At 33.9% G+C, this 21966-nt stretch overlaps 2 protein-coding genes across 2 annotated transcripts in view; one reads left to right on the plus strand and one right to left on the minus strand.

Moving 5' to 3' along the window:
• LOC132199823 (nose resistant to fluoxetine protein 6-like) overlaps positions 1–21966 on the plus strand; it is a 96772-nt gene that overhangs the window by 17623 nt on the left and 57183 nt on the right. The gene's annotated exons all lie outside the window — the stretch shown is intronic.
• Positions 675–17941, minus strand: LOC132199930 (nose resistant to fluoxetine protein 6-like). Its single transcript, XM_059625040.1, has 13 exons — positions 17590–17941; positions 7357–7592; positions 5933–6141; positions 4915–4997; positions 4275–4471; positions 3606–3763; positions 3351–3519; positions 2765–2958; positions 2571–2703; positions 2322–2511; positions 1564–1706; positions 1392–1500; positions 675–1293 (listed from the first exon to the last, which is right to left on the minus strand). Exons 1-13 carry the CDS (start codon positions 17876–17878, stop codon positions 1169–1171), a joined length of 2235 nt encoding a protein of 744 aa, XP_059481023.1. The 5' UTR covers positions 17879–17941; the 3' UTR covers positions 675–1168.

A 21966-nucleotide genomic window follows, 5' to 3' on the forward strand; every position in this document is an offset into this window, starting at 1 on the left:
CAACATTTTTTTATCAAAGTTGAATTTTTTAAATTTTCCTATTATCTTTCCGCAAGTATTCTGAACTTTAAAATTTTTCATGGAGAATATGACAGCAATTGTAAATATTATCTTCTGCAATATTTTCTTCTTTCACACCTGGAAGTGAGTCAAGGAACGCGCCTCTTATTTCAATTAGCATGTTTCTGTCAGAAGAAAAGTGTTAGATCGGCCTTAAAACAATTCACGTCAGATTCACTCCTTTGTCAAATATTGTTGGTTTAATATAAAATCATTTTTTTCCTAGCCTAGAGTGAAAGAAATTTTTCTTCGACAACTGTAGATATAAAAGAGTGAGTGATCAAAATCCGGCACATTTTTAGAATTTCATAAATAATTATAAACGCTCGGTGACGTGTTAAATGTTTAGCGGATGTGCAGGCTGCTGCTTATAAATAATGCGCACAGGGTAAATTTAATGAAGTTTACACTAAAATCTTTCCGGTTAATAAAGAGATGTGCTCAACAAGCTTGAAATTTTGGGGGGAAATGGTTTCCTTATGACGTAGAGGGCTTAAAAATGCATTATCCGTTTTTCGCTGATAGCAGACCGTTTACTTTTTTATATCAAGTTAATTAAATAGATGAATTGTTAAAATTTTTAATAAAGTAAAATAATTAATGGCAGTTTTTGGTGTTACAATCTTTCACATTTTATTTTTATTTCTAAACAACGCACTTTTGTATCAAGAACTCCAAACAAATTTTAAGTAGGCAAATAAAACATAATGAGAAAAATAATCACTCTGAAGTTTGAGAACTATAAAATAATGTGGTGTTGAACTTTATCGAAGACAATTAAGCTCTTTGCCTTCGTTTATCACATTGTTGAAAGGCAAATTTGTGGCATTTTAAAAAATCCTAGGCGATATTTACAAAACTATTTACAGACACACATCTAGCTACAGAGAAAAAGGACTCTTTGAAAAACTCAAAAGTGCCCCAGCATGTATGGCTATTTCGATTTGGGCGCACCATGTTATTATTACATATTTTCCTAAAAATCATCACAATTGAAATTAATTATATATATAGTTTTTCTGCACAGGATATGGAAATAGGCACACGTCATTTTTCACATGGACAGGCACATTAAAAATAATTTAAAATTCTAATTATCGCTGCCAGGTCACGGCCTCTCCGCTGGTGATGATGATAACCTGGTCAGCTGCGTGTCAATCTTTGAGTTCACGTGTACGGAGTCCAACTCGTTCTTCGCTGGGGTCGAACTTAATGACTTCCTATTGCCCTTTTCTGAAGACAGATAGATATTTTCATTTTAGACAAAGATTAATTGCAAAAAGTCGGCGTTTGCAAATTTATTTGCCACGTTTAACTGAATAAAAACTCACTGTGTCCATAGCAGATTTTCACAAGCTCAAAAAGTGGCGCTTCGACAAACAGGTAAAGCACCAATGAAATTGCAAAGACTAAAAGAATGTCTCCGAGGAACATGTGCAACTATAAAAAGTGAATGAAAAAATTAAGATTTTTTACAATTAAAAATGTTTCCGATAAGCATACCAACGTGTATTCATCGACATAAACTGCAGTGCGCATTCTTCCTGTGTTTACCATCAGGACGATGTAGTGCGTCAAAAAGATGGAGTATGACAATTTGCTGAGGGGCTGGAACACTCTTGCTGACAAGAAGGTCGTAATCCATCCTTAAAAATGAAATAAAAACGTTTTATTTCTAAATTAAATTTGAACAAATAAATTAAAGATCCTCTCCGGTCAAGTGTTTTGCTCTCTATTCTGAAAGATTGCTAAATTTCGAGCATATCTAGTGAAAACACTATTTGAAAATTCCAAACCGTTGCGTCTCAATAAAAAGAAATCCTAAATATGAGTGATTCGCGCGAAAAACGTGTGAGAATTGAGTAGCCAATCAGATCCATCAGTTTGTTCCAAAAACTACAGAATTTGGCCACATTGGCGCTGCGATCGCTGATTTTGCCAAGTTATCTGCAGCGCCGTGGGGCATTAGTGGCAAAATCAGCGATAGCAACGCCACAAGTGACAAAAACCTGCAGTTTTTGGAAGAAACTGATTGGCTACTCAATTCTCACACGTTTTTCGCGCGAATCACTCGTATTTAGGATTTCTTTTGATTGAGACGCAACGGTTTGGAATTTTCAAATAGTTTTTTCACAAGATAAACTCGAAATTTATCAATCTTTTATAATCGAGAGCAATACAAATGACCGGAGTGGGTCTTTAAATTTTTGATTTGTAAATATTTGTTAAATTTTGTAAAATTAATTTCCAATTTAAATTACCTCCATAGCCGCAGTTGCAGGCAAAAATAATCCAACCTACTGCAAGGGCCCAGGCAGGTCTGTGAAGGCCTCCGTATAGGGCCGCCTCCATTGAATCGTTTTCCCTTCCGTACTGGAAAATGTCGTACGAGCCGAACACGACCGCGTACAGGACGGCCAAACACAGTGCCCAACCAGCAGCCACTGTGACCTGTTTAAAAGGATTAATTAAATCACCATTTTAAAACAAAATGTATAAAAAAAACCAACCTTGGAAAGCTTGACTTTGGTGGTGTTGAGTCGGTAGAAAATGTAGCCCAAAGCGAGACCAATTATGTAAGGACTGGCTCGTTGATGAGTGACAAAGTAAATGTTCTGCATGTACCACTCGATGTCAATGTCGCTGCAAAATTAAGATTTAAGTTTTCTGATAAAAACATTAATTAGAAGAAAAAAAAACTCACGAGGCTCCGAGAATGTACGAGGGGATCGCTCTGGAGCAGTAGATGGTGAGGAAAGGAATGGCGATTGACAAGAGCGCCACTGAGGTGAAGAGGAATTTGCCAACGTTGGGCCATTTCCACAGGGGGTAAACTATGAGGGGTGCCAACAAGCACAACTGGAAGTCCATGGCGAGGTACCATGTTTGGACCATACACTGAAAATTTAATTTTATTGAGTATACATGTATTTTTAAAGATCCTTCAAAAATTTTAAATTGATATTGATTAAAACCTCACATTGCTCAAAAATTATTCCTTTGTGGAAGTGTTTCGATTGTAAAATTTGCTGCTTCATGATTATAGCATATAATTTATTTTGCTTTGGCTTAAGAACAAAATAGTAAAAAAAATTAGTCTTTAGATCAAACATATTCAAAATGCATTTTGAATTATTATAACTCTGAAATAATATATTTAAATAAAATTTAACAAATAAAATATAAAAATGGCAGAATATGCAGGATAAATTTATATTTTTTTAATGTATTAATGTTAAAAAGTTAAATAATAAATTGCAATAATTTATTTTGCAATTGATTATATTTACTTGGTTTCTGTTGTCTATGTAATTATTGAGGTAGATGAGATTGTAGAACCAGTTGGTTTTGCAAGCGTCGGTGGGCTGCTCCACAAACTTGTTCCACGCAGGCCCACTGCTCAGGCGCACCAAGAGGGTTGCATAAAAGCCGAGCACAACCATGTAGGCCGGAGTAAGTCTGCAAAAGTCAAAATGTCAAAATGCTGCCGGCAATATGGAAACGTGAAAATAAATTCATTTGCGATTTTCAACTGTCAAACTTGCCTTAGGTAACGGCGGGTGTAACACGAGATGAAACTGAACCGCTTGTTTTCGAGGTCTCGAAGGTAGTGGTACGCCTTTAGCAGTCCCGAGATGAGCAGGAAGGTGTCCACGTTCAATAGGGTGTTGATCAGCGGCATTTTAATCAGGCTGGACAGAGCCTGAGAAAGGTTGCGTTCAATATTTGCTTGTGGGCCATTTTATTCAATTAATTTATTTTGAAAAAAGAAAAGAAGATTAATTAGAATTTTCAATATTTGAATAACAATAATTAACAATTTAAAAGGATTTTATTGTTTTGTTGCATTTAATAGCAATAATTTGTATTAAACCCAACTGAAATTATTGGTATTATGAAAAAATTTAATTTAAAAAAATATATATAACTGCTAATAAGAGGTAACCAATTTTTTTTAATTAAAATTATAATTGGCATGGCTGTTTATATTGTTGAAAAAGAATTTAACAGGCGCGCTTTTTTCCCTAAGAATAATAATTTATTTAAAATTAAACTTTTTTTATAAACAACCTTTGAGACTCATTAATATGCATATACTAATAGAAATTAAAATCGTAGTTTCAGATATATAATATTTTTTTTTTATACAAAAATTAGCGTAAAATTTGTTATATAGAAAAATAACTGTTTTAATTAGCTTTTGCTGTTGTTACCTCAACAAGCTCCAATTTATTTATCCACGGCTCCTGTGCGAAGTAGAGGATCTTGTGGGTCATGATGACCCAAAGTGTGCTAAAAACACGGATTCCGTCAAGCGACCCAATGACTCCAGGTTGAGTGACGTCCAATTTGAATAGTCGAGTCCAGTTTCTAGGCACGGAAAAGGCAACCATCGCCTTTCCAATCGGACCTAAAATTGCAATTTTAAATCAATTTTATTATATAAAAAATGCAGTGAGGCATAGAGAAAAAATTTGCAAGCATCAGCAAAGGAATTGAAGGTGTTAAAGCGCTGACTTTGAAATAAAGGTGATTAATCCATTCGCCCTTTGCTTGAAGCGACAATTGGCACTTAATGATTTGGTTGGAATAAACGCCATGTGTTGCGGTAATAAAATAGCGCCGCTGAGGTTTTGACAATGAATGGGGATTCGATCCCGCGGCTCTAACCTTTGCCTAAGGTCGGCTCTCAACATGACACTTTGTTCAATTATAAATGCAAATCTGTCATTAATCTGACTTGCAAATTTTTTCAATTAAATGCAGAAAGCGGCACTTAAATTTGCCATTCAGATCGTAAATCACCGGTTGTTGGCGCGATCGTCGTAATCTCGCCGCACAAAAGCTACTTACTCTCACTTTCCACGTAATTCAGCTGAGCAATGTCGTAGGCACTGCTGAGGAAGACGAGCAGCAGAAATATGATGATGACCAGTCTAGAAAGGGAAATTAATATGTATTATTATATATACCGGTCCGTTACTTCTTTTTTTTTTTTGTATCATCAAGCGCGTGATGACTTGCGAGTGCGTTTTTAACAAAGTCGCGCGCAAAAAAAAAGCATTGAAATGTGCAGCGTGTGCGATTCTTAAAGAAAGTCGCTGATTTTATTGCACCCGGAGTGTTTTACTCGCAACTCCTGCAGACTGCAACAAGTTGTTGGAGAAATTTCATCGCTTAAGAGATGAAATTTTCGGCCATCGGCAGCTAATTGAAGCTTTCTATCGGCTCGACGCAGATGAGAAAGCAAGACAGTTGTCTCGCGTAATACGCGACTTTTTAACTCAAAAAGTTACATTCAATAGCTTTGAATTTATTGCACTTTAATGAAATAAGTAAAAAAAAAATTAAATTTGTATTTCGGTAAATGAAGGTTTAAAAATTTAATGTAAAAAGCATTTAATTTCAGCTTTGTCGATAAATCACTTATTTAATATTAAATTAAAAAAAAAAAACTACAGTCATAAAAACTTTTTGAATTTATACCCTTAACCCTTTTTTTAAGATTCTATTTTGAATTCAAATCTTTAAATTTAGTTTAAAAATAATTTTTTTCATCAAAATCTTGTCTTAAAACTGCAGCGAACCAACAGATTTGACAAACGTGTGGGTTCAGTGCAGTTTTTAAGACAAGATTTTGAAGGAAACTAAATTTAAATAAAATTAATCGAGGGAAATAAGGATTATTTATTCAATACTGAAAATTTGATTTTTTTTTTTCAATCCTCGCATCAGTTTTATCTGGAGCAAATAATTATTTAATTTATTTACAGCGGCATTTCCAATTAAGAGTGTGCAATAATTTTTTAATTAGTGCACTAAGCAACCTAAAGGAAAACGAGAAATAAACCTGGAGATTGAGAAAACTCACATCATCGCGACTTCTCCTTTGGTGAAGGGCTTGGATGTCAGGGTCGTACAGGATTCAGGGTAAACCTGGACTGACGCCCTGAGTCCCGTAGGCTTGACGGCCCATTGCAAGGCCTCGGTCATTGCAATCTGCACGTCCTCAGGGGTGCAAGATGACGGAACGCAGCTTGCAAACTGGAACAAAGCCATGGACGGCAGCAGGTCCGGCACCTGCAAGTTGAAAGAAAAAACACAATTAATCGCAAAAGTGCCAATTAACGGTTCCAATGTATCTGAAGGTTGATTAAAAGAATCGAATTTTCAAACTCAGTCGGAATTCGCGTGACTGTCACTTTTCTTTGACAGACTTAATAATAATTTATGCAAATGCACCTTGGGTTCATTGTTCAGAGGAAGATCATTGTCTCGCTCTGGCGAAAACAAAAATCTCGTGTCGACCGAAACAATGAAAACCATTTTGCTCGGATGCTTTTCGCGCCACTTTCCTTTTTACGAGTTCAAGGCAAAGAGCAGCTCTCTCACTTTATTGTTTTCCCGCGAAATATTTATATTATGTTTTGCCAACGCTATTTTCGAAATTTTATGTGTTGACAACTCTATCTATCAGACCGTGACGTACAACGACTGCGTTGTAAAATGTGCTAATAGACTTTAAAAAAAAAAATACTAAAAAGGCGAAAAGCAATTCTGTGAAAACCGATTCGCGTATTCGGCAATTGTTCGCACGCAAACGTGCGTCAGTGAAGGAAAACAAAGGGTTCTTTTTTCTCGGGAAAGTATGCGTCTGTTTGCGTTGCGAGCAACGCTAATAATTGTAGTAAAGAGTGAACGAAACTAATCATGAGGATTTTCGTTGAGGCTGAACATATAGATTTAGAATAAAAAGTAAGACAAATCACTTGTTGAATGTACTAATTTGCACTGAAGGAAAACAAACATGTAAAAGCTTTCAGCGAAAGTAGAAGGTCGGTTGACAAATTTTGCTAGACTTTTTCACACCATTCAGTTTGTAAATTTCACGAAAAAAATCTACAGCAAATTTATAAGAAAATTTGCTTGATCTTTTTCGTGCAAACATAATAGTTTAAATAAAATATAGAATATATAGTCAATATTAAGACAAGACAAAAGTATTTACAGAGGTATCAAAAATTTGTCACGATGAAAAAGTAGTGATGCTCAATTCTATGCAAACATTTAATTAATTAAAATGCAAACTACGACTAAACATAATAATTTATAATAAAAATAAAAAATAAATTTAAATAAATGTTTTTAATATTTTATCTAACCTTTTAAAATAAAATTGAATTGAATATAAAAATTAATATTTATTTTACTTAAAAACTTATAATTTAATTATGTATTCAAAATTTAAAGGGTAAGAAAAATTATATAACAATTATTAAATTATATCATTTTTACCGGCATATTGGTCCTGTTGTAAGTGATTTCAAGGGGCCGACGTCTGAGGGTGGCTGCGTCCAGAATTCTGTCCACTGACTCTTCGTATGCCTTCAAATGCACGTTGGCCAAACAGTATTGGCCTGTGAACTGTCTTTGGCCTTTCGAAACGACGGCCAGACATTCGTCAAACTGGCCGTAGCTCTTGATGTTGCCGTAAAGCAGGCCCGACGGCAACTTTGCTGTTGCATCAATCACTGCAAATAGAGAGAAAAAATATATTTTATTAAAAATTTTAATGTAATACCAGAAAAAAGTGTTTGATCGGCAAATAAATTAGTAAAAATAAATGTGAAGAGGAGAAATTGAGGAAGACTTCTTTCTTTTAATTGCACTCGAGTGAAAGTTGAAAAATTGCAATCGTCTTGATTTTGCCTTTCTGCGAAATACTGTGTATTTGTAGATTACACAGAGTTATTTTTAATGAATGAAAATTGAAATTGTGTAATTTGGGTCACAAGCAAGCAGACGCGTACATACGTATCCACTGGGCGGCCTTGCCGAAATTCCCAAACCGCAGTGCACACCTTTTTTATTGTTTGACAAGGGGCTTAACTGATATTTATTTATCCCACTTAACTTAATCTCATACCCACGGAAACACGTTGCGGCATGAATGTACTCACAGAGCGTTAAACCCCACTGCTAATTGTAGTTATTTCTTGAGAGTTGAAACGTAATATTTACTTTTAATTCCTCAGGAAAATTTCTACAGAAAATTATTTTATCATCAACAACAAAAAAAGCTGATTTTTTTCTTAATTTTTACTTCAAATTCACAGGTAATAATATAATTTGTGATTAAATTGAGTTTGAATTGATAATAATTTAAATTTCCTTTGGAAAAACTTTTTAAAAGAGTAGAAAAAATAATTGAAAGTGTAGGTTTTTGTGAAATCGAGCACCAATGTTATCAATTCAATTTTTTAGTTTCATTTTTAATTTTTTTTTATTTTAAGAATCATCTTTTAATAAAATTATGCAAATATTTTCGTATTTAATTATTATTTTAGTTATTTATTGTTTAAAATTCACTCATTGCTAGTTCTTTTGAGCACCGCGTATTTGCTTCATATTAAATTGTCCAACACATATGCAAATAAACCGTTTATGATCTATCGATGTTGAAAAAGAATTCACGATATTATGTTAGTGCAGAGAAACTTTCATCTCTCGCACGTGATTTGCATTACACGCCGCCTCACAACGCATCAGGCACGTATTCGATCTTATGGAGTTGGCGTCTCTCTGATTTGCATAAAAAAATCAAGAACAAATATTACAGAAAAAATTATTATTTTCGCCACTTGAACAATCAAAAGCCATTAGACGAATGGGCACACGCGCTGCGACTGATTGCACAGGTTTAAAGAAAATTGAAATGTTGCTCCAGAGCTCATTGAGCAATTAAGGTCGTTGCAGAATTGGCGAGTTTCTTCGCTCAATCAAAATGGATTTGTAGCGTTCCGGATTGTGGTATTTTGAAAGATCGCACACGGCCCTTTTGCAATAGCATAGCTGCAGGTTCTGAAGGTGACTCAATCGTGCGTCGGTTTGGGATTTGGTAAAAAAAAAGAACAACTTTTGTGTGTTTTGGGGTTTGGGGGTTATTATTGTGAAGAGAGACTTTCTTCAACAACGAGTTTTTCATTTAAATTGACACCTTGAATAAATTATAACTTGCTGGCCTTTAAAATTTAGTACGCGCGATGAGGAAAAGTTTAGAGAGAATCAAGCAACGGGAGAAGCTATTAGATTTTATCTTTTCGTTAATCAAAAAGTGTGCTTTGCCTTTTCTTTAAGGAATAATTATATGGAAAAAAAACCATTAACCATTTTACCAGATATTTTATGACAGAGAAAATTATCCTTGATAGTTTACGAATTTATTAAATTTTGCTGTATTTGATTTTTTAGCAAATAAATCATGAAATTAATTTTTAGAACACAATGCCGTAAGTTTTTTTTATTCAATTGATTGTAGACAGCGGTATTCATTCTTCTCAACATTATTTGTTATTAAAAAAATAAAAAGATTAAATTCTTTTCATAAGCGACTATGTTTTCATAAATTCATCTGACCCTCACGTCATTATTAATTTGCATATGTGTTCACTTTCAATTAAATATTGTAATAAAATTGTATTAGTAATTGCCACAAATCAGCTGTCACAGGAGTTTAATTCGATTGTACTTTTTTTTTACTTTCAGAATTATTGCTATTATTGCTAATTTCACCAACATTCTAGTTGCGTATAGATTGATTGTTAAAACTTAAATCTCAATCCTTACTATTGATTGAAAATTTATATAAATAAGTCTTTTTTTCAATTTGTAACTTTTAACATAAAATGAAGAAAACACACGTTATTTAAAAAATTTTAATTAACAATTTAAAATAATGTTTTAAAATTAGAAGAAAATAACTCATAATTAAGATTTATGAATAATAAATAAATAATAAATTATTATGTGGGCTGAATTAAAAACTTTAATAAAACTAATATTATCATGTTTTTATAATTAGCTATATTGGTTTTCTACACTATGGAACCTATTTTCTGTGTACGATTTCTGGATATAGTTTTCTTCATTAAATTTCAATGGATCCATTTTCTTTGTGCGGTAATTAATTCCAATTATCTGTGTCTCTCTGAATTTCTTGAACGCTATTAAAGTTCATTGGTAATGCTTTTAACCGGTGCCATTTGAATATCTACTTGACACAATCTTGTAAAACCAAATTCAAACACGAAATTTATCTCATCCAGATCTAGCAGAACAAGATACGCGATAGAGATCCGCAGCTCGAGGTCGCGCGCATAAAAAACTTTTGCAATATTTCGAAAGTCTGCGTAATTACATGGGTTCAACGTCCCGATTCAAAATAGTTCTCTCGTCGGAATTGAATTTCATCAGTGCGTCGATCGTCGGTCTAATTATCCATAATCCCGTGCAAGTCGCTCCTCGCACGCTTATCAGATGCGATGATTTTGTCATCTAATAATAATTGCATGCACACTTAAGCCGGGTCTAATGGGAGCGTCGAGTGCAGCAGGAGGAAGTGACCCAGTGCCTAAAGAAAGTGAAAGCGGTCGTTCGTTCGTTCGGTCGCCACGCTCGGTTCGTTTACGCGCCGCACGATTCTGGGGCTTCATCATCGTGACCCTGACTCTGTAAAGCCGACCGACCGACGCGCACCAAAACCACCGGCCGAGACTAAATAAACGCACATGGGTTTCAAAAAGCTACACACGAAGACCGTTTTAACTGTTAATGATGCAAAAAGCTGCCCAACTGGGGAATGCCACTAATTGAAGAAGTGGGTAATTAACATTACTGTATTTTGCGTAACATCTTCAGTTGGCCACTCTGTAATAAGACAGAACTTGCAAGTTGCTCGTGATGATTTTCGGAATATTTTTTCTGAACTATTATGGACATTTTTGTAGATTTATTTAATAACTTTAAAATTTGAGATGGACTTAAATTAAACAAATTATTCTTTTCATCATAGAAGTGAAGAAATTGGGAAAGAAAAAAATTATTTCAAATTATTTTTATTCAAATTCAAAATAGGAAAAGACCCGATTTCTTCACTTCCATGATCATCTCTTCAAATGTCAATTTCTTCAAACAAAAAAGTTGCCAATTTTTGCTGATGTTACACCAATTTTGAATCGGAAAGAGTAGATATTGATGCAATATTTAGCTAATTGAAGAACCAAAACTCAATTAAAGCTCTGAGACTTATTAAAAAGCTTTTTTGATGTTATTTTTAATTCACTTTATAAAATTAATTCTGAAAACGGATCTTTTATCATTTGTGGATATGTTTAAAAATGATTAAGTAACATTTAAAACTGTATTGCAAGGAACTTTTCTCCATTACGAACGTTTCGGAATTTCGTAAAATGTCATGAAGATTTATTTCAAACGCTTGGACTAATGTTTCCTGTTCTAAGAAAATAAAAAGTAAAAATATCGTATAATAATCTTCAACCTAACCAAAATATTTATTGACTTTTGTGTTAAATTGCCTCTTTGTCTTTGAATATCAAATCCTTTTTCTTTAAAAAATTATAGCAAAAATCAAAAATATACCAAAGATGTAAATTGTATTTTTATTCCGCACAAACAATGCACAAAATGACAAACTACAAATACTTTTGATATTATTTTGCTTAAAAAGATATTTTTCTGGGACATATTCAATTCAAATTTTAGCCAAAAATGACTCTCTTTGGGGGATTAAAAGACCTTTTCACTAGACTACTCATTAGTGACAATTTTTAATTAACCATTTGTAATTCCAAAGGATCACAAATTTAATGATGATTATCAGTTGATCTTTTTTATTTAATATTTATATTGAAGAAGTAAAATGTTTTGTAATAAATTTGGCAAATAAACAGCAACAATAATAAAAATTTAGACTCATGTAGTTGATCGTCAATACCATAAATTGGTTCAATAATATCAAGAAATAGATGTTTTTAGTTATTAAACACCAATTTTACCAAATTAAATTTCCATCACAACTTAAACTTTCTCAGAGTCGTTGAGGAAAAACCACTGCCCCCAACTTGCATTGATGAGTGAAAAACGCATTAAATTTCTCTCAAACATGACCGCACGTATGCCAGCGAGCGGGATCAGCCCGAGCGGCGCGCGTGGTTGAACTTTCGCGGAATTAATGTTGGTCAGCATCTGGTGCTGGTGTGCGCGAAAATCGTCTCAAACGAGCCTGATTCCTCCTCGGAGGAGGAACCACTTTCTACGAGAACCTCCTGTTGGACCAATTAAACGCGCAATCAGCTGAGTGTTTGGGAAAAACGAGCGAGTTCAATAACATTCCGAGACGGATGCTGTGATCTGTCAGCAGAACAGCGGCCTGGGTCTAGTGACCCAAAAATGCGAGGCTGAGATAGACGAGAGAGGCGCCAGCTGAGAGAGCAGTTTATCCTCCTCGTTAATCCCGAAAACGGTTTTTGATGAATCGATCCGCGTCACTGCTTAAGTAAGTGACTCTGCCGCTTTTTGCTGCTGCAACAATTGTGCGCGCGCGGTTTGTCAATAAAAGTACAATGACGCGCGGTGTTGCGGCGCAGCTGCTTCCTCGTTCTGCTTCATTGTGGAAAATTTAATTTATTGCAGTCTCGATGAAATTGCTTTATTATGCTGCCCACAATTTCTTGTCTCAAATCGCCAAGATCCAGTTCAAAAGCTTTCTCTGTTTTTCTCTCCATAATTGTAATAAAACTAAATAATCATAGGATTAACTTAATTCTCCTATAAAAATTCAATCAGAACCTGTTGCAACTTTAATAAGACAAGTTTTTTTTTTAAAATACTTTGAAAAACATGATTTCAGAGAAAGAAGGCAAATTAGGGATTTCATGGCAGCATCAATTCCTTGATGGAATATTTCAAAATGGTTCTATTGTTTCTATGTTAAAATGTAGCATTTCATATTTTTTTTTTAATTTTTTAAATTTTACTCGTTTTGCCTGAAACATATACTTTTGAACAAGTTACACGAACTATTATTAAAAATGTTGATTTATCAATGGTTGAAGGAGATCATTGCTAACTAAATAAATTCAAGAGATCAAGAGAAGATTGCAATTATTATCAGGTTGTTCTTTTTTGATGCATGTTGGACGTATACATAAATTTTTAAATTTTATATTTTATCAATAATAAAATTAAATTTTCTACAACACACTTTGAAATAAATAAAAGAACAAACAAAAAATAAATTTTGTTAAAAAATAAAATAAGTAAATATTAATAAATTTTAAATTTCAATAGTTGTTATATTTCAATAAAATAAATAAGTTTATTTTATTGCAGTATTTCAATTTTTTTATATAATTAAACGTTTTATTAAATAATTATTGTCTATTTCAGCCTTTTCATTGCCAAAAGCAAGCAAATTAGAAAATAATCAATCCAAAAATCCACATTTTGGCTATTTAATTTGAAATAGCAAGTTTCTGATTTAAATTTAATAAATATGGCTCCTGTTAAATCAAATACCAACAAGAAGTGATCGTCGACGTCTAAAAACTCTCGCGGTTTGATCAATCAAATTAATGGAGGCGCGACAAAGATGACTCACGTCTGGTGGCGAGTCCGTTTTTCTTTCCTCCACGTTATACGTCCCATATTTTCAAGACCCAAACACACACACACAGCTGGTTCATTTATCATAAAATACAGCAGTTTGTATTATAAAGGTTAAGTAACGGGCACTCTTCTTCTTCTATCCTTTTTACCGTGAGCCAAAAATTGTTTCCAGCGGCGGCCACCTGGCCCGGAATGCTAATAAAGTGACCGCTCCGCTCGCGTTGGCGCCGACCGGTCACTCTGGTGCGCGAATCGGCCATTTGGCGCGTTGACCCAGGTCAGCACTTCGTCTCTATAGAATTCACACAAGACGGCGGCGGCGGCGGCTCTCTTATTTTTTTTTTATTATTCTCACACGCCGTAGGAAAATTTACTTTCGGAATTCACGCATCCGCCGGCTGCTCTGCGGCGGCGAACAACTAATTTTCTCCGGAGAAAAGTTTTGCTTTCTTTGTTAGCACAGGTGAGAAGTTATTGACAAGTCATGCCGAGTGAAAATAATGGTCTCTTTGCGTCACTTCTGCATGGGAAAAATAAAATGCAATTTGGAACGAGGCGTTACATATATCAGCTTTCAAAAATTGCATAATGAAACTTTTCACACTCTGTTAAACAGACGAAACAAAGATTGAATGACCTTCAGCTTTGATTAAGAAAACGACAATGGCTTTGTTTCAAAATAATATCAGGATTATTTATATCATTTTTGGCATTTTTATTTTTAGAATTGTTTTTCTTGTTAGAATCTGATTTGGCTCACCTACAAAGGAAGTTATTTTTAATATCCCTAATTTAGAAAAAGTTTTAATTTGTATTAAATATTTTTTCACTCTACAGTTCCACCATAGATCATTACATATTAAAATTATGTTATTTTGACTTTACAATCTGTGAGACTAAAATCTCTTTTTTATTTTGCATTTCGCATACAAAGATTTTTCTGGCATTTTGAATATTCATTTAAATTTTCTTAAGATAATTTATTATTATTATTTATTCTTCTCGGTCTATACTAAAAAACGATACTTTAATTTAAAAACTGAGTTTTTTAAAGTTAAATCTCTAAAATCAACTCAAAAATATAATCCAAATTCTCTTTTAAAATGTTATTATTCTCCAGTAGAGAATTAAAAAATTAAAACTAGCTCAGAAAGACTTTAACAGTTTTGCTTGTAAGTTGGTCTATTTGAACAAAAAGCATTTTCAACAGTTATTTAAATTGAACTGCTTTATTTATTCCTCAAAAAGAAAGATAATTATGAAACATTGGTTTTACAAGGCATGACCAAGCACGTGAGATAATTCTTAATTCCTTTTAAATTTTTATGGCCAATTGAATTTTCTCCTGCCGTGTCATGATAATTATCGTAATTAATTATTTTCAAGATCTGTAATGACATCTCTGTTGGTTAGTTAATAAGTTGTGACTTCAGATTTCCATTGTATATAACTTTCCCTTAGAGCTGTCAATCAATGGGCAAAAACCGCAAAATGATGTGCAATGAAATAAGTCAATTATCAGGCCCTAAAAGGACAGTTCTTTTGGTCTGGTGCACATCTTCCGTGGTCATCTGAGATTGGCTAATATTTTCAATCACCTCAATTAGCAAAAATGTTACATCAAAATTAACACTAACCCTTGAATTTGTTATGCACGCCTAATTGAAACAACCTTTTAAGCGTGTCAGTGCCAAATTAAATAAATGAAGATGTCATCCACCGCCTGTTATGACTAATCTCATTTTTTATATTCATTTATCTTTCACAATTCTAACTGGAAATCCGCATCCCGGAAAAATCTCTCTTGATTAAATTTTCGCAAAAAGCTCGGAAAAGCCATCTCATCGTAAAATAATTGAGGAAAAAAGGCACTTCAGAACGACTTCCATAAAAAAATTATTATACCGAGTGCATTTATCAACAACCTGTCAGTTTTTAGTTGAACTCAATTTTCTCATCACAATTTACATAAAAAAAATCGGGGAAGCCCGGTGAATCATATTATAGGAAGGAGGAAAAAGTTCCGAAGAATCACGGTTGATAAATGATAATTCCCGGACTCGAAAGGAGCTCACCTGCGCCTGCACCGCCAACAATAACACATAATTCTATCCTATCAAGCGCGGCTCAAATTCCAGTCCATAAGGTCAAAACGCAGCTTCCAGCGTTCATCTCGAACGAGAGTTTGTTTGTTTATTTTTCGATCCAAAAACGCAACGAAGCGGACCCGCCGCGTTATTTAATTGCTGAGAGGGTGTTACGTGATCGCATAGTCTGTCAGCAGCGTAATAGAGTGTAACGCTTGATGCATGAAATTAACTCACTTTCTATTGCATGCTTCAATTTTGACGACACCTTCTGATGAATTGGCGTGCACGGGAAGCGGTCAATTATTATTTACGATACAATTGACGGGATATTAAATTTTTTTATTTGTTCAAAAATTGTTTTGAAATTCGCACAGCCGGAGGACAATAAAATCGTTTTGGCTCTGCAATAACCGGACGAGGAAGCGATTTTTAACGAGAGAATAATAACAACACGCAATAAAAAGAGTTGCAAATAAATTTATAAATAATTTCAGTTTGGCCTTATGATTTTTTATTATCGCCATTTGTGGCTTAGATATTTATTTGATGTATTTGATAATTTGACGAAAGCTTTTTTAGTTTGATGCATAAAAGGTAGTTGTATCCCTTCTGCTTCTTTATTAATGACACACAAAAAATATTTTAATCATCACATTATATTGTGTTTTTATTTAAATTAAAAAAATTGTAACCTTGAGAAGCATTGTAATGAGGTAATGAAAATAAATTGAGCATAATTATACGAGAGTTTTTTTTATGAATATAATTAATTGAAACGACAAAAACTGAGAATGTAATACTTTTTTTTTCAAATTAAAATATTTCACAAATAATTGATGTATGAATGAAAACTTATGAAACATAGTTTGAAACTAGGAAAGAAACATTATCATTTCATTTAAAACTTTGCAGCTTTTAAGGATTTAAAATAATTTCAAAAAGATTCAAAAACTAAACAATATGCACAATTCATCAAGATTAAAAAAATAATAGTAACAAAAATATCTTTAAACTGAATATAATTTAAATAATTTTCACGCAATTATTTCATATATATGGACCAAAAATTAAATTTTTAACACAACAAAGTTTTAAAAATCGTACAGTATTAAAAAAATGTAAATATTCTCGAATATATCGGTCCATTCTCGAGTGAAATTCGGATATGTTCGGTTGAGGATACAGACGCATCCCGTCATCTAAATTTTTCATTCATAAAATTAGAAAGTTTTTAGGCAGCGAGTGTTATTTTGAGAATGATTATCGACTGTGTTTCCGGTTTAAGTAAGAAGTCCTCAATTGTGCAGTACGTGTGTGAAGCACGCGACGGTTTTTCTCCAATTAGATGGATTCGTCATTTTTTTTTCCATCGGCGGCACAGGTGCCATAATCATAAATTTATATCCACGCGCCGAGACACAGTTTAACATTTCCGAGCACGTGTGACGCTAATGAAATTTTCAAAGCAGCCGCGTGTGTATCGGAATTGTTAAAAAACATTTGAAAAATTATAAAAAAAAATCGAGTGAATTCGAAGGAGGAGTGAAACCGTCTTGCATAAACTGCACTTTCTTGTTTTGTTTCGCGCGTGCAAGGTCATCAAAAATTTCGCGTCCAGTTGTAAACATAAATCGTAGTCTCGTTTTGCAATCAAATTTTCCCAACGCGGATTTTTCAAAACTCATTCACTGTTTTCGACTTAATTTGTCTTTCAGACACGCGCTTTCCCGATAAGGAAAATACTTGTTTTTGAAATTTCTCAAATGTGCAAAGATCTCGATTGCCGAAAGAATTTTTGCAATTTTACGTTACAAAATCATATTATTTAAATTTTTCAGAGCAAAAAGAATTAAATGTCCTTAAAAAGCCTTATAAACAAGTTTACATTGTTTATAATCATTTCTAATTAACATATTCCCTCTGTTAATTTTCATTTATTTTCGAAATTTCTGAATATTTGAACAAAACTCACTTTTGAGCGCCCACGGCTCGAGCGTTTTGACAGCTTGGAGGACGGCCAGACTGTCCAGACGACACGCCTCGCTGACTTTGGACGAGGTTGGCAAAAATCTGGACACGACACTGAAGTAGTCGAAGCCATCGTCGGCTTTCGGTTCCGGCTGCACGAGCGGCACCGCCTTCGATCGCACGGGACTGAAGATGACCGAGTGTGTCCGGTTGGCGTCCGACGGGCTGGCCCGGTGTCCGGACACCAGCACCAGCAGGCACAGCAGACTCAGTAAGTTGCGGGTTTGGGCCATTGTCGAGTGTGCAGGTCCAACCGCTGCGCGTTCACATCACTAAGTAAGTAAGTGTTGTGGCCAAAGGAACCCTTCTCGCCCCACTCTCCACGCGGTCGGTCGGTCGGCCGGTGAAAGCGGGTCCTGCCATGATGCTGTGTGCAATGTCACAGGGAAGGGGCACGACTTGTCCCATACTCTGCTCCCAGCCGCCTTTCGGTTTTTACTTCTTATAGTTGACGCCAAAATTTGCTTTATTATTATTATTTTCATCACCATAGCAAATTATATACAAAAATTTTTCTGCAAAAATTATTGAAATGTTAAAAAGAGATATTCAAGATTAAATTATTATTTTATTTTAATTTTCTTCGAGATTTTATTGTTGATTTCGACTACATCTCCTTCGACACGTTGAAATTTAAAATAATGCAATATTTTATTTTCATTCATGACTATTCACTGCATAATTATGCACACGAACACTGGCTGTACCTATTGAATCTTAATCACAATTAATGTTTCATTAAAAGTGGAGGTTATTCATTATATTTTTATCAGCTTTTGCTTACATATTGTCACATAAAAAAAGTCTTACTTTAAAAAAAAATTTAATACATTTGGAAATAAAATTTTAAATGTTTAAATATAAAATCAATTTCAAAATAATATATAAAATCAAAAGCATTTCGTTATGAAATTTAATATTAAAATATGTAAATAACTGTAAATTTATTTATAAATGTACAAGTTTATTACTTCAAACTTTTATGCAGATTGGCATATACTCTATTGCTCTCATTTTTTTTGCTATTCTTGAAAATATTAGAATTTTTGATGATTTTTAAAGCATAATTTTTCATCAAAAGTTTTGCTTAAATTTTTAACCTTTTCCATCAACTGCCATAATTATTTTCAAAACTGCTCTATTATCTATTTATCAAGATAAAATAAACTTTCTCATCATGTTTTTTTTTAGTAAGGTCAGGCCAAGACAAGATCTTGTCGCCTGTTCCCTTTATTAGTGGTGCAGAAGGCACCACCTATTTTTTTCTTTTTTTTTAGTATTTCGCACGTCTTTCAAAATCACCATATTTATTAAAAAAAAATCTTGCTTTCAATGACCTTTGCCTGCAATCGAATTCATCTAGACGTTCCATATATATTATTTTTCATTCTCATTTTTCAGAATGTTGTTATGTTTACTGCTCAAATCCAGATTGCTTAAGGTCTCTCACCATCCCACTAAATTAAAATTAACAGGGCGGCGCGTGTTTTCAGGGTGAAAGAGGTGCCGCGCGTTAATTCTCTCGCGAATGTGCCAGACGAGTTTCGAAGGTTTTCGCAGGCGGCTCGATTTGCTACGATGTTCTGCGGCCTTGATTTTGACGCAAGGGCACAGTCACAGTGGTCCTAGTCTTACCCACTCGCACACAACAAGTAATGTACGCGGTGGGCGCCTCCGAACTCCGAACCACATTATTGGCAATAAATTAACCGGCCATCGGGTTTTACACACAAGCCACGAAATTTTCCTAACTTGAATTCGTTGAACTGACTCGAGGAAATAATTCACGAAATTGTTAATTAACGAGCCTTTCTGCGATTTCGTTGCCACACACAATTTTATAATTGGTTTGCAAACCGCAAATAGTGAAATTTGATAAGTGGCCTGAAAATGATGTAAAAGTAAAATCGCTTCTCCAAAATGTCGGCTTATTTATTAGATCAAATAAAATTTATTCTGTGATTCTGGATATTGAAATTTTCCTGGACTTTTTAAACAAAATTGAAACGCTGCAATTTTAGAATTAATTTTTAATTAATAGCTAAAACAATTTAGTCCTTAAAATTTCAATTGTTTAAAGGTTTAATTAATTAAATTTGTTTGAAGAAACTGACGCTTAAGGAGATGATCATGGAAATAAAGAGATCGGGCTTTTCCTCGTTGCGAAAATTGTTTTTATCCAAAATCCAAATAAAAAACGGCTCTACCAGTTTCGGTCACGGTTTGCGACCCTATTTCATGAGCAAGAAAAATAAAAAAATTAAATCAGCTAAATTAAAATAAAAATTTAAATCTTAAAACAAACAAAATTTAATGTTTTGTAAATCACTATTAAATATAGGATCTAAGAACGCCATTTCGTGTGAACATAGGAAGAGGTAATTTATTTTCTATAATTGCATCGCAGGAAGCCACTTAACGCGCCGCTAAATTAAACAAAGGCGTGCGATTAATAAGACCCGCATTGATTATGCACAAGTGCACTCTTGCCTTTCGCTATTGAATTAATGAGAACGTGTGCAATAATATGAGTTGCATAAAGTAAGATAGGAAACAATCATACGATTCTGACGACGAATTACGAATTCTCGCAAAAAATACGTTGATCACACACCACGGGAATTCCTTCTTGCTGATTTGTTTCTTCATTTCCAAACGTAGACTTTTCTAGGCGATAGATGCATCGAGGAAAATAACAACAAAACCGCAATGGGGATTTCAAAAGGAAGAGAAGTGGCGTGACAAAATAACCTGGTGAAGGTCAATCAGGGATGCGATTTTTTGCTTTTGAATCACAAACATGAATTCGATTATCATTATTCTCGACTGAAGTGACGCTCAGACTATTCAGATCCCTTTGAGAGGGAAACAAAGGAGTGAAAAAATATATAAGTTTCTTGCGGCACCTTTTATATCAACCGTTTCGAAATCATCTTGAATGGACAGTCACAATGTTTGTCAACATTTTTACAGCTTGCAAGTGTCTGTCACTTCTTGAAAGGATGACAACGAAAATTAAAAAAAAAATCTGCTAAATTAAATTTAAAATGAAATTTTTGAAAGGCTGCGGCACGTAAATCATCAAGGGTGCTAAAATATGGCCGAATAACCAAAACTTCAAACTAAAATGAGAAATGAGATGAAATTGCGAAACTTTTCACTCCAGAATACAACAATTGGAAACGATGGCCTGAATTTTATTTATGAGAAACTCCTCCCTTAAATTGAAATTTTGATTTAAAACGTCCAAGTTTTATTGAATAATTTCGAAGCAAAATGAGACGTTTATAATTTAAAATTGTTTGTTACTTAAATAGAAAAAAAAATACATAAACAATAGGAAAGGTTTTTTCTTTTTAAATAAAGCTACGTGCAATAAAACACATTCAGCGTTGATTTCCTATTGCCCTTGTTCCTAACAAGCAGTACTAATAAGTATTAATTCCATTTGTTATTGATTTTTACTTGGCAATGAAATGCAAAAAAAAATCCAACAGAAACAGTGAGATTCTTTGATGCTGAAGGACTGAAGAGACACAACATGCTATTCACTGAACCCTGTAAATACTGATCGGTCGTCTGTATATTAATTTACCCTACCTCAATTTAACTCTGAGTTGCGCAAATTGGTTTGTTGCATGCCAAGAAATTTCTTCGTTATAATTATAGAATGCACCTTAACTAGCTTTTTAGTGCGCCTCCAGGCGATGAATAATTTTTTCCGTCTCTTTCTAATGTATTCGGCAGCAATCAAGTCGACATTTGGCACGCTGTGCCTGGATTGTTAAATGTATTGGGAAAGTGGTCCCGCGAAGAAACCAGTTTGGATGCTGAGCGCTGCAATTATGTAAGACGCAACAGCGCGGCGCAGAAAACGCGGTTTTTCTCGGGCCAAATGACCCGACAGCCCAAAAAACAAAACTAATGCATGCCTCGTGGCCCGATAATTGGCACACCGACTCCCACAGCAGCCTTTGAGCAAGTGGGTAGATCAAAAAAAATAGGTTCCGATAATGCATTTTTGATTGGAAACAAAATGACACTCCTTACGAGCACATTTTGTAACACTTACATCATTTTTTTTATTTACAATAGTTGAAAAAAAATATTAAAATTAAAAATTATTGAATGTTTTATTTTAAATTTTAAGTGAAATTGCTAAAGAACTAATAGAAATTTTCTCTTTAAAGTTAGTATTTGGTTAGAGAAAAAAGAAGATAATTAAATATATTTGTCGTTTTCATTTCCTAGCTCAAGAAACAAGTTCAAGCAATTTAAGAAATTTAATTGTAAGTCCTTTCCTGTGAAAAATTTGTCCAAT

Source organism: Neocloeon triangulifer, unplaced genomic scaffold (assembly GCF_031216515.1).
Source record: "Neocloeon triangulifer isolate White Clay Creek 2 clone unplaced genomic scaffold, ASM3121651v1 ptg000014l, whole genome shotgun sequence".
Taxonomy (NCBI): Eukaryota; Metazoa; Arthropoda; class Insecta; order Ephemeroptera; family Baetidae; genus Neocloeon; species Neocloeon triangulifer.

Bases quoted from the DNA above. Each gene is read 5' to 3' on its own strand.
- LOC132199930 (XM_059625040.1), bottom strand. From the start codon at position 17,878: ATGGCCCAAACCCGCAACTTACTGAGTCTGCTGTGCCTGCTGGTGCTG. The intron at 7,593-17,589 runs GTGAGTTTTGTT...CTCTATTTGCAG, and splicing joins CGAGCCGTGGGCGCTCAAAA to TGATTGATGCAACAGCAAAG. The intron at 3,520-3,605 runs GCAAGTTTGACA...TGACTTTTGCAG, and splicing joins TACACCCGCCGTTACCTAAG to ACTTACTCCGGCCTACATGG.